We start from the raw sequence: 13,237 nt of genomic DNA, 5'->3' as shown, positions 1-13,237 counted from the left end.
TTCAAGGAAGACCTATAAATAGCCAACAGATATATGAAAAGGTGTTCCACATCACTAACCATCAGGGAAATGCAAATCAAAACCACAGTAACATATCACCTCACACCCAAAAACACAAGAAATAACAAGGGTTGGTGAGGACGTGAAGTAAAAGGATCCCTCATGCACTGTTCATAGGGATGTAAACTGGTGCAGCCACTACAGAAAACAGTACAGAGGTTCCTCAAAAAACTAAAAATAGAACTACCACATGATCCAGCAATTCTACTTCTGGGTATTTATCCAAAGAAAACAAAACACTAACCCCCCAAATATATGCACCTCTATGTTCACTGCCGCATTACCATAGCCGAGATATGGAAACAACCTGTCCATCAATGGATGTATGGATAAAGATGTGGTATACATATCAATGGAATATTATTCAGCCATAGAAAGAAGGAAGTCCTGCTATTTGGGACAACATGGATGGAACTTGAGGGCATTATGCTAAATGAAATAAGAGAAAGACAAATACTGAATGATCTCACTTAGATGTGGAATCTTAAACAAACAAACAAAAACCAAGCTCATAAATATAAAGAATAGATTTGTGGTTACTAGAGACGGGGATAGGGGGTAGGCAAAATGGGTGATGGGGGTCAAAAAGTACAATCTTTCGTTTATAAATAAGTCCTAGGGATGTAAGGTACAGCATGGTGACTATAGTTAATAAATATTGTGTTGCCTATTTGCAAGTTGCTAAAAAGAGTAAAATCTTAGAAGTTCTCATCATAAGAAAAACAATATTTTTCTAACTATGTGTGGTGATGATGTTAACTTACTGTGGTGATCATTTTGCATTATACACAAATATCAAATCATTGTGTTGTATACCTAAAATTAATATAATGTTATGTCAATTATACCTCAAAAATATAGGAAATAGGAAAGAATAAAAAGTTCAAAGTCATTTTTGCTACGCCTCCCTCTCACCCCCAATACAGGCCCATACCAGGAGGAATAACTTTGGAATTTTGTTAAGTGGCAATACACTCAATTATCATTTAGAGCACATTTGTTACTTTCAAAGTCTGACAGTAAGCAGAAAATAAGGCCTTCCTGGACTAGATTCCCAAAATGCTCTCAAAAGTTCTATTATTTTGACGTGGATCAGGGCAAACATCAAAAAACTTCTGTTTTCCCTAACAGGCCCCAGACAAGACAGGCACATCAGACCGACAAAAGCTTAAAATCACATAACATTATATGTAAATGATCTACATTATAATGTTTGTAGTTACATTTGCGGTAAACATCTATAGCTATTTTCATGTCATATTTTGAAATAAGATCATAATCATACCAATATTATTATGACTATAATACATATAGCAGTAACAATGATTACAATCATACCATTATTATTATGACTACAAAATATATAGCAGTAACAATGATCGTTTTATTCTAGATAACACTCAACCTGAGTCAAATCCAAAGCCTTCTTTATTTTTAATAACTTTGGTTGGCCTGCTCACATTAAAGAAAATTACTCTCCTTTCTCAAAACTATACTAATTTGGAAGCCAGTACAACAAAATCTTATCTACTTAAAAGAAGAGGTAATAGCAGCTTTTTTAAAATAAATTTCTTTATTTATTTATTTTTGGCTGTGTTGGGTCTTCGTTTCTGTGCGAGGGCTTTCTCCAGTTGCAGCGAGCGGGGGCCACTCTTCATCGCGATGCGCGGGCCTCGTCACTATCGCGGCCTCTCTTGTTGCGGAGCACAGGCTCCAGACGCGCAGGCTCAGTAGTTGTGGCTCACGGGCCTAGTTGCTCCGTGGCATGTGGGATCTTCCCAGACCAGGGCTCGAACCCGTGTCCCCTGCATTGGCAGGCAGATTCTCAACCACTGCGCCACCAGGGAAGCCCAACAGCAGCTTTTGAACAGCAAAAATAAATGTCCCAATGCCCGAACTTTGAAGTTCAGACTGAAAGTCACAGGAAAAGCTTTTAAGGTTCCTCTCTGCCCACCACCTCCAAACACTCTAGAGTATATTTTTATCTTTTCATGCTATTCCTGCAAACTTTGTTATATTTCTAAATCCACAGGAATTTAAAATGGGGGAAGGGTTCTCTTCTCAGCCATCATGGTGTGTATGGTTGACTCTGTTCCTGACCTTGTCTTCTCACAAGACTCCCAGGATCAAATGATTCCTGGCCAAGAAACAGAAGCAGAATTGTCCCATTCCCCAGTGGATTCAGATGAAAGCTGGTGATGAGATCAAGTACAACTCCCATGAGGAGACAGTGGAGAAGAACCAAGTTGAGTTGCTAAGGACTCTCACATGCGATGGCACATGCATTTATGCTGCATCTACATCACTAGCATCTTACCATATCAAGCTGAAAACATCACCACTACATGGACAGTTGGACATGTTTTATTGGGAAAATGATTATTCTCTTTGTTTTTATGCTTCTGCACTAATAGGTTGGTTCAGAAAAAAATATGTGAGTATACTTTTGTTTGAATGTATAAACAAATGCAGAAGGGAAATGCTTGCTACGGAAGGCAGCAAGAAGTGATGGTAAAACAAAATTCCTTAATCAGAGCAGGTCAGAGCCATTTATAACTCTATAAACATTATAGTCCCGGGGCTTCTCTGGTGGCGCAGTGGTTAAGAATCCACCTACCAGCCCTGGTCCGGGAAGATCCCACATGCCGTGGAGCAACTAAGGCCATGCGCCACAACTACTGAGCCTGCACTCTAGAGCCCGTGAGCCACAACTACGGAGCCCACGTGCCACAACTACTGAAGCCCGTGCACCTAGAGCCTGTGCTCCGCAACAAGAGAAGCCACCACAATGAGAAGCCCACGTACCGCAATGATGAATAGCCTCACTGCAACTAGAGAAAGCCCACGCGCAGCAACGAAGACCCAACGCAGCCAAAAATAAATGAATAAAATAAATAAATTAAAAAAAAATTATAGTCCTAAGAACATCAATGAATTACAGCATTATGAATGTAATAACCTTCAAGCATTTTTAAAAGGTCAAATGATCTTTCTCCCATGCTTTAAGTGGTATATATTTAATGGAAATTGTTTTGGAAATACCCAGCAAATCATTCTATAAAGGGTCTAAGGAAGCAAAGTTTTGCTGTGCTTCATTTCCCAAAGTGGCAACTGAAAATATTTCCTTACTAGAAAATAACAATGAAACCACATAGAACTCACCTCGTAATACTCCCCAAACTCTGTTGGCAGTGAGCGAGGCCACTGGTCCTTTCACAAGTAAAGTATCTGTATTGGAAAAAAAAAACGTTTCCTGTATGGTGACAGATGGTAACTAGACTTTTATCATGGTGATCATTTCAAAATGTGTAGAAATATCGAATCACCATGTTGTGTAACAGGAGCTAACATGGTGTTGTAAGTCAATTATACTTCAAAAGCAAACAAACTCATAGAAAAAGAGATCAGGTTTGTGATTACCAGAGGCGGGTGGTGGGGGGGAGAGGGAATTGGATGAAGGTGGTCAAAAGGTAAAAACTCCCAGTTATAAGATAAGTACTAGGGCTGTAATGCACAACATGATGAATATAGTAAACAGGGCTGGATGCAGTATATGACAGCTGTTGAGAGAGTAAATCCTAAGAGTTCTCATCACAAGGAAAACAATTTTTTTTCTTTCTTTAACTTTGTATCTATATGAGGTGACGGATGCTCACTAAATTTACTGTGATAATCATTTCATGATGTGTGTAAGTCAAATCATGATGCTGTACACCTTAAACAGTGCTGTCGATTATATCTCAATAAAACTGGAAGAAAAAAATGTTTTTAATCCCTTTAATACATTTCCCTAAACATATAATTGGTATTTCTGGATCATTCTTTTCTCCTGAGCTCCAGACCTGTTTCTCCAACTGCCTCCTGTACATCCTCACTTAGAAGTCCTATAGGTTCCTTTAACTCCACATGCCCCACTCTGAACTCTTCCCTCTTTCACCTGCCGGGCTCTGGGCTCATCACGCACCACACTCCGACCAGCTGATTTGCTCAAGTCAGGAACTTGGGTGTCACCTCCATGATTCCTCATTTTCCCCTGCAGGAGAGTTATTCTCTCCAACTACCCCTTTACAGAGGAGGGTCCTACTTAAGCTAAGAATTTAAGTCAAAAGTGCAAACTCCTCAGTGCCCATAATTCCTTGGTGAAGCCTCCAGTATCACTCAATCTTCCACTCCCTCTAAAGCCAGAGAGTCTTCTCTACTCTGTCCCTTCTCTCCCTGTGCTCCCCTACTTGCCCTGTACCTACCTTCCCCCAACATTATCCTAAATCTTCCTTAAGACTCACTTCTTAACTCACTATAGCTTAATTCAGCTTTGTCCCACTCAATAAAAAGTTCACACCCATCTAAAACGGGGCTCCAGTTGGCTGCTTCTGGGCAAAGGCGGCACTAATCTCTCAATCCTTGAAATCATACTCTGCCTGAGGTTGCCCCAATAGTCATCTTAGTCTTTGGAGAGGTTTGGGATGGAATCATCCACAGATAAAGGAAAGCACCAGAAAGCACAGAGAGATCGAAAGCTAAAGGGGTGTGACAGATGCAGACTTTGCCACGGTAAAGACACTCAAGGGCTGCAGGTTAATGATTTAATAGCGTATCTGGGCTGCATCCTCCTCCTCCACCACCCCGACCGCCCCAGGCTGTCCCATGATAGTTGGCTACAGGTAGGGAAAACCATTCTATCAACAGCCAGTAATCAGGTGACAGTCTTCTGACAAGGTAGCCTTTGCCATCAGAAGAACAGAGTCATGAGTTAGCTAAAGGCCAGGCTAAGGATGCTATAGCTATTATGACCACAGTCTAACCACGATTCTCCCCCTCTGTACCAAATTCTAAGTTAGCTACCGAGATAGAGCTCACCGTTCCATGGGTCACTGTTTAAAAGCCAGTTTTTGCCACAATACCGTTTTGAGATCTCCTGGAATTAGTCAGCCTAAAGAGTTATCTAAAATCATTAACATGTGGCATGTACCTGATGCCAATTATTTTCCAATAGCTGAGGGCGGGCTGATATTTAAAAGGATTCTGATTCAACTCAACGCAAAAACCGCAGATATAAAGCAGTTAGAAGGAGATTTTGGTTTTTAAATATATGGACAAATAAGCTATAGAATTTCAATTTTTATTTCAAAGCCAAAGTCTTAGTGTTAACAGTGATTACCTCCCTGACAGGGGATAGGAGGCATCTTTTTTTTCAGTTATCCCTTTCTGTACTTTTTGCACCACACTGTGGTTTTGAAGGGTATACATACAAATAGCAGTAATGGATTCCTCTTTTTAAAATAATAAAATGTTATAGATAAGGCTAAAATCCCCTTTGAGATGCCCACTCAACTCCCCCTATTTTCCTCAGAGGAAAGAAATATCAGGCCTTTTCTTAGGCATTTTCATACACATACGTGTAACAAGAAAATACAGTATTGCTTTATGTGTGCTTTCTTTTGTATATGTTGGTATATAAATGGTATCCTCCTGTACACATTATATAAATTTCTTGGCCCAACTCAGCAATTTATCTTCGCAAGTTCTCCACATCTGTTCTTTATAACTCCACTTCTTTATTAATTGTTGTATAGTATTCTCTAGTGTCAAGTGACAAGATATATTTAGCCATTCTTCTAGTGATGAACATTTAGTTTTGCTTATAAATCTTCATCACTGCAGGCAAACTGCATGGAACATTCTTGATGTATGTAATTATTTCTCTAAGGTAGAAATTAGTCTATTTCTGGTTCTGAGGGTATGCATATTTTTATTTTAATTGATGATGATGCTGTAACACTTGTCACTTTCTCCAAGATTTCCTCATCCTCTTGGACAACGGTTGATATCTTGTTATTTCCATTTGTGTGTGCTACTTTTATCATCATCATCATCAACTAGTTTAAAACTAGTTTATCCTTTAACCAGAAAATTTCACAGGCAGCTTGTCTCCAGAAGCTTCCCTTTCAGAAAAAAGAAGGTTTGCAAAGCTGAATGGAAGATAGGCTATAACTCCCCAGCCTTGATATGTTCCATTTTTTGGAATTTACAGTATGTCATTGTATTGCCTGTCAGCAAAGATCCCTTGGTAATTTAATGACCATTTCTAAATTCAGATTGCAAAACCTAATTAATAAAGTGTCCAGTAAAATCACATGGCTAATGTTGGCAAATCATCCTGTTTCTCTTCTAAGAACAGGTACAGAATTGAAGAGAAATTAAGTTATTTTTCAGAGATGTATTAAGAAATCTCATCTCTATCGAGAGGATGAAGAGATGTACTTAACTGTCTGTGAGGCAGTCTGAGAACAAAGGAGTCACTCTTTTCTCTAAGATATGCATTTTCCTTTCTATTTTTACACCTGACTCACCAGTCTGCTCTTTCTGCACTAATCTTGTATCACCCATTGCTCTTCTTTGATTCCTTGATACAATTCCACATTATTCCCAGTCAGTACACTCTATGGAAAAGGGCTGCCCATTTGTTTATTCCTTCTAGAGCAATTTAGGAAAAGCCTTAGAGAATAATGTTTTAGGTAAACAAAAAGAATCATGTAGCTAAATGTTGATTACATTGTCAATCAATATAAATGAAGATGAAACATATATAATACAACATAAATATAAATGAAAATGAAACGCTTCACCCCTCCCAGTTCTGCATTATCTTTGTGTCAAATTAAATTGTAAATAGAGATCATGCCAGGACTTCCCTGGCGGTCCAGTGGTTAAGACTCCGTGCTTCCACTACAGGGGGCAGGGGTTCAGCTCCTGGTCGGGGAACTAAGATCCCGCATGCCTTGCAGCACAGCCAAAAAAAAAAAAGAGAGAGCATGCCTATAAGCACAGACTTGTCTTCAAAATAAACTACCTAGATGCCCAAAAATCAGGGATAAGCCAAGTAAGTTTTGACACATCTGTACAGTTGGTAGAACATTATTCAGACGCTAAAAATGCTGTCATAGAAAAATATTTAGTGAAATACATGTTTATAATGGATTGTTATGCAAAACAGAAAAACCACAGGTACAGAACTACCCCTTTTTCATGCCACTGTTTACCATATGCTTCTATTTATATCTATAAAATATTTAAATGTATCACTCTGCAAAAAAAAAAAATCTGAAATAACAGTGGTTAACTCTGAGTGCTGGGGTTATGAGTAATTTATTTCCTCCTCTTCACTTACTGTACTTAAAGATTTCCTACAACAATTATGTATTCGTTTTGCCATCAAACTTTAATGGTAATTTTCTTTTTTTTTTTTGGCCACATCTCACGGCATGTGGGATCTTAGTTCCCCGACCAGGGATCGAACCTGTGCCCCCTGCAGTGGAAGCATGGAGTCTTACCCACTGGACCGCCAGGGAAGTCCCCTAATGGTAATTTTAAAAATAGGAATTATAAACTCACTGGTCAAGAGCTCACAATAGTTCATGGCGTGGAGCCAGCTTCTAGCACTCGAGTCTGTAACAAGCAGCTTTGTTTACAATAGACACAGGTACTCACAGGACTCATCCGAAGAGATCTTGGGGAAAGTGTCACACTCTGGGTCCAGGATAACTGAGACTTGAAGTTGCTGCAACTCCACTCCAACACGAAGATCAGCAGAGCCATGATGCCACTTGTAGAAACCAAAAATATAGTCATAATATCTGTGTGAGAAATTCAAAATTTTAAAGCACTGTAGCCAAGTTTTAAATACATATGTGGTAGCAGACGCTGTCGTTGACTCCTCAAATCCCTGCTACCCCATATCAGTCCAACTAGAGGCTCTCACCCCAAGATGCACATTAGATTCACATGGAGGGCTTTTTGCAAACAAGTATTGATGTCCAGACCTTCAGAATCAGAATCAGAATCTCTGAGAGCATGATCCAGGCACAAAGATTTTAAAAGTCCCCCTGCCACAATCCCAAGTGACTCCTATGAAGTCCCCATTAAGAACCAATAATCAAACTAATAATCCTGGGTGTGTAAGTCAATTCTGACCAGTGATGGGGCAGGGGTGGGAAGACGCTTCCTCTCCTAAGCGAGCCACAAGAAGAAAACTTTCTCTGTACGCGATACCTAGACCAGTTGCAGCCACACCAGATGGCAGAGCAGAGATGGAAAGAATACGGATTTCCTAATCATACTGTTGAGCCACTTAGCCAACTAGCCCTGAAATCCTGCCTGCTTTTATATTTCCATAATGCGTGAGATAATAGGTTTTCTTTTTGCTCAAGCCAGACTGAGTCAGGGTTCCTGTTACCTTCCAACAAAAGTATCCTAGCTAATACACAAACACCACAGATTTCTCACTAGGGCCTTGAAAATTTACCTTCTGCTGGTACCCGAATAGCAGAGGAAGAGGATATTAAATAAACATCTGAAGGTGCTAGAAGATAAAAGATCACACAGGCTTCAAAGCCTATGATATTTAATAGATTTTGATAAGCCAGAAGGTTATGTATTTTTTCCAGGGAAGTAAGGAGAGCTGGGAGAGTTCTGATGAACTTGGAAGTGAGTGTATGGAAGTTAACCAGTGAGACAGTGGAAGAGATGAAGGTGCTGAGGACCTTTTTCGTAGGAAAACCTTGACAGACTCAAAAGGAAATTAAGATCACTAAACTGTATACTTAAAAATGGTTAAGATAGCAATCTTATGTATATTTTACCACAAATTAAAAAAAAATTTTTTAAGGGAAATTAAAGCTACCAGCAGCTTTGAGATTTGAGTTAGGTGCTGGCTTGTCCCAAATAAGGAAAATCTTGGCTCTGGATATTAAAACTCTAACAGAAAACTCAAAGGGTTCTGGAGCAGTGGTGTGCAAGGTATGTGGGTTAATTTAGCTTTTCAGGAACTGAGGGAGCAAAGCTATTTGTTCATTAAAAAAAAAATGAGTAACTAGCATGTGATAGATCTTGTTCTAGAAGCTGAGGAAGCAGCCATGTAGCAAACAGACAGAACTCTGCCTGCAAAATGCATAGTGTTTCAAAGCAGGGTTTGAGATAGAAATTGGGCTCTTCAGGAGACAGGAGCCACGAGAATCTGAACAAACTTGTGTGTTCCCCACGGCCTAGAGCTTCTGGAACAACCCCATCATGCTTTTACCCTGAAGTAGATATTGCCCCTCCTGAGATCCTAGAATGCTCACCTGAATGCTTTCAAGTCTTAGCCATAAGGGCTAATGTTTTATTTTTTTTAACATCTTTATTGCAGTATAATTGCTTTACAATGGTGTGTTAGTTTCTGCTTTATAACAAAGTGAATCAGCTACACATATACATATATCCCCATATAGGACTAATGTTTTATAACCTGCTTCCTAACAATGCAGGGTATAATTAATAGCTGCTTCACACACATGGCACGAATTAGTTAGGCACTCCTCAGATAATTACCTGCACTGCCTTGAGATGCCAAGATTTGTTTTTAAACCATCTCACAGCTGATTCAAGTTCTGGTTATCTAACCATGGTTAACTTAAGTCATCCACGCTTTCTTGCCATACTCATATCACTTCAGCTTATTACCGAGTCCTTATTTTACTAGCAGGATGGCACAGAAGGAAAATCCAATTTTATGAACTGAGTCCTGAAGCAAATATGGTGTGTTTGTTTTTAAAAGATTTCCTAGTCACGATCTTCCATTAGCTGGCCTGCAGGTACCTTTTCCTTCTCAATATCCCGAGGCAACCAACCACCTTGATTTTACTTCTTCACCCAGACTCTAGCCATTCTGACCTGTTAGCAGATTCAACACCAAAGGCTCATTGGAGTATGCGTCTAAACTGAGGGCCACAAGGTCCCTTTAATTGTACACAACCGAAGGAGAAGAAACCATCTCTGCCATCAACTTCTTGAGACTCTTCTGCCTAAGCCTACGCTCCAGGCCTACCTGGGGCCAGCAGGTGTTATTAAACTAGTTTTGCATCTTTCCACCAGCTGCTTGGTGTCCTGCAGGCACAATTAAACTATAATGACCTCTAGGAACAGAGACCAAAATCTGAGGGAGAAAAGGGGTAGTACTGTCAGCACCAAATTACAATCCTTCGGGGCACTGAACACCTTCAGGACAGTCCTGCCCACACAGGTCGCAGAGTGAGTCTTACTGAAACATCTCCCCACGTGCAATCTGTCTTGTACATGGTGCAGTTAGCAAAGCTAGCGTTGTGACGCTACACTGTAAATCAACCTTACATCAATTTAAAAAAGCAAAAAAACCCCAAAAAGCTAGCACTGTGGGCTCCCTCCTCACTACACAATTCACCCTGTGGCCAACGGGTTTACAGACATGAGGGCTGTGGAAATGTGAGGTGCTAAAGATCTAAACAAGAAGCTGGGAGAGCAAGCACATAAGTGTTTCTGGGAAACAAAAAGAGAAGCAGATACTGCAGCGCAGCGACCATATCTAAGTAGTTAGGTGAAAATATTCAGCATTTTGCACGGAATAGAGATTTGGGAAGGGAAGGGGAGTTCTGGGCAGTGCTCCAACCTACGGACTTTCTGCCATCTGAATTGTAACCAGATGTGGGGAGGGAGAGAGATGGCCTATAAATGACAAGCAACTTTGGGGAACCCCTGGTCCCCAAGCTTTAAGCACTCATCTTCCTCTCAGAACTCCCTTCAAATAAACTGCCATTTCCCTCCCTCCTCTCCGTCTACCCCATTCTCCCCTCCGAGGCGAACATGGCCACTGACTGAGCAACCTATTCCTTCCACTCAGTATCCCGCACTCAAAGCAGGGTTCCAGAGCACCCAGGAAGTTCCTTAGGAGGCAGGAGGGGAAGGGGGAGGGGAAGTGCTTGGGTTTCAGTTCGTGTTGGTTCGAGCCGGCTCTGCCATCTTCTAGACCTGTGACTTTGGTGGGGTCACTGGCCGACTCGGAGACTGTTTCCTCCCCTGTCAAATGGAGATCAGAGCGCCGGCGCGGCTGGATGGCTGTGCGGGTGGTAAGAAGCGCTCAGGTGTTCCTCCTCTCGCCCCCCCCCGCGCCTGCACTGCGTCCCAGGGTGGTCTGTCCCTCCCCGTCCCGGGGTCTCCGGGTCCCCTTCCCGCCCGGCCGCCCGTCGGGAGCACTCACCGCCGAAACGCCTCCTGCAGCAGTGAGCAGGAGGGGCCGGCCTTGGAAGTGGAGCTGTGGCTGAAGAAGAAGTTGTCGGGAGAGAGGTGCAGCACGCGCGGGGTGGTCTGCACGGAGAGAGGCATGGGCCAAAGACACAAGTCCGGCGAGGCGGCGGCGACGGCGGAGGCGCGCACTGCCTGCACCGCCAGCGCCGCCAGCAGCTCCAGCAGCCCGGATAGCCTCGGCCACCCCAGCCCGCGATGCTCCATGGCTGCTCAGCTGCTCTCTTCCGCGGTCGGCCGGGTATGCCCGAGCCGCCGCCCCGGTACCTGACTTCTCTTCCCCGGCCGGGGAGGGGGGAGCGCGGAGCGCGCGCGAGTCACGGAGTCAGCTGACTGTGTGTTCCGCCCCGGCTCCGCCTCCAGAGCGACCACCGTCCCGCCCCGCCCCGCCCCAGTTGCCCTCCCCGCCCAGCCCAACCCCGGACTCTGCCAGGCGCGGAGCCGGCCGCTGGCTTCGTGCCTGCAGCGCTCGCGCTCTCCTTCCGGCCTCTGGAGTTAGTGACAACGCACGCCACGAGCACCTAACTTCCCTCACCCCTAACACCAGATAACCGGGTGGTTATTTGCCCCTCAGTCTGGACTTTTCTATAACTGCAGTAGAGCTTTAATTATTAAAGCCTCCCATCAGAACCCCTCAGGACAGAGTTTTGAACAGATGGGAGGTTAAAAGTTAGGCAGAAGATAGGGACTTCCCTGGTGGTCCAGTGGTTAAGACTCCCCTTTCCCAATGCAGGGGGCCCGGTTATATCCCTGGGGGGGGAACTAGATCGCACAGCCGGCAACTAAGATCGCGCACGCCGCAACTAAGACCTGGCGCAGCCAAATAAATAAATAAATACTAAAAAAAAAAAAAAAGTTAGGCCGAAGATATTCTGAGAGAGAATGTGCAATATTGAATCTTTCCACTTAGACATAATCTCTGAATTTATAAAGTTGTTTTATGCCTGTCGCCAAAGTCCCATAGTCTACTTTACCTGGGCTTTCTTATTTCTTGTTAGGCATGTTCCTAGACCTTACATTCCTTTGTTGCTGGTGTTAATATAATCCCTCCTGACCCCTAGTTTCCCCCCAGAAATTAAAAAAGAATGAGGTAGACCTTTAGATATTGACCTGGAAAGATCTTTCCACCTGCTGCTTGTACCACTGACCTCACCCCTACCTCAACCAGTGTGGAAACACAGCTAGCTGCCAAAGTCTTCCTTGTAAAAGGTAAACTAAGGCATGTCACTTCTTTACTCAATACATGTCAATGGCTTGTTTCCCATTGTCCCTAGAATAAAATTTATCTCCTACCCCTCCTTCTTACCCTCCTCCCACCATCCCCAATTTGTCATGGAATGTGAGATGTTATGATGGAGGAATCTGAACTGGGGGGAAATGAGAAATGTAATGACCGAAGGACTTGATTTGATGTGTGGAGATGAACCAGGGCCTGTCAGAGAACATCTCTTACGTGAGAAGAGATGGCACTAGCTACCCAGGGCAGGGTTTACTAGGAGGGCACTGCTGCCAGACCTGAACGTTAACCTGCCCTGCTCTCCACATGAAGAGGTCTAGAGAGAGGTGAGGAGTTTGTCTTCTAGGGAAGAGCCAAGTTCTTGGGAGTTAGGGACTAGCATTTGGTTTGTTCCCTGCCAGAGTCATCCAGTCTGGTCTGCAGCTTCGGAGGCTGAGCGATTCCAAGAGAACCACACACGAAATGCGAAGGTGACACTGAATGAGGCTTCACTTCTCACTAGGACTCGCAGGCAGCTGGCACTCATGGAAATGCTCTGGGAAGTGTGGTGTGGTGTGTGGAGGACCAGAAAATTCAGCTAGGAGCCTTCAGAAGAGCGCTAAACAGGAGCTGCTTCCTTTTGTTGAAAATGTGCTGGTTAGAAGAAGGAACCATGGGCTGCCCTGGAGAACTGCCCCATCTGAGCAAGGGGGCATGTACCTGAAATGGCCTGCACAGGCATGGGGATGAGGGGAGACATGGTGACCCCTTTTGACACTTCATCATGTCATGGTACCAGAGTGGGTTGGGGTAGAGTATACGGCCTGAGAACAAGCATCACATACGTTGGGACAGCAGAAGGAACTCAGA

General features: G+C 43.1%; 1 protein-coding gene across 1 annotated transcript in view; it reads right to left on the bottom strand.

The window, feature by feature from the left end:
- The window catches only part of HEXB (hexosaminidase subunit beta), a 34,058-nt gene extending 22,570 nt beyond the window's left edge, over positions 1–11,488 (bottom strand). Inside the window, exons 1-3 of the mRNA XM_036845565.1 lie at positions 11,108–11,488; positions 7,549–7,694; positions 3,223–3,288 (exon numbers count right to left, since the gene is read on the bottom strand). Coding sequence (XP_036701460.1) covers positions 3,223–3,288; positions 7,549–7,694; positions 11,108–11,358 — 463 coding nt within the window. The 5' untranslated portion in view covers positions 11,359–11,488. The remainder of the gene's footprint in view (positions 1–3,222; positions 3,289–7,548; positions 7,695–11,107) is intronic.
- Positions 11,489–13,237: the final 1,749 nt, after the last annotated feature.

The sequence above is a fragment of the Balaenoptera musculus genome, chromosome 3, assembly GCF_009873245.2.
Source record: "Balaenoptera musculus isolate JJ_BM4_2016_0621 chromosome 3, mBalMus1.pri.v3, whole genome shotgun sequence".
Lineage (NCBI taxonomy): Eukaryota > Metazoa > Chordata > Mammalia > Artiodactyla > Balaenopteridae > Balaenoptera > Balaenoptera musculus.
The sequence above is the reverse complement of the archived record's forward strand: the minus strand, read 5'-3'. Positions and strand labels throughout refer to the sequence as shown.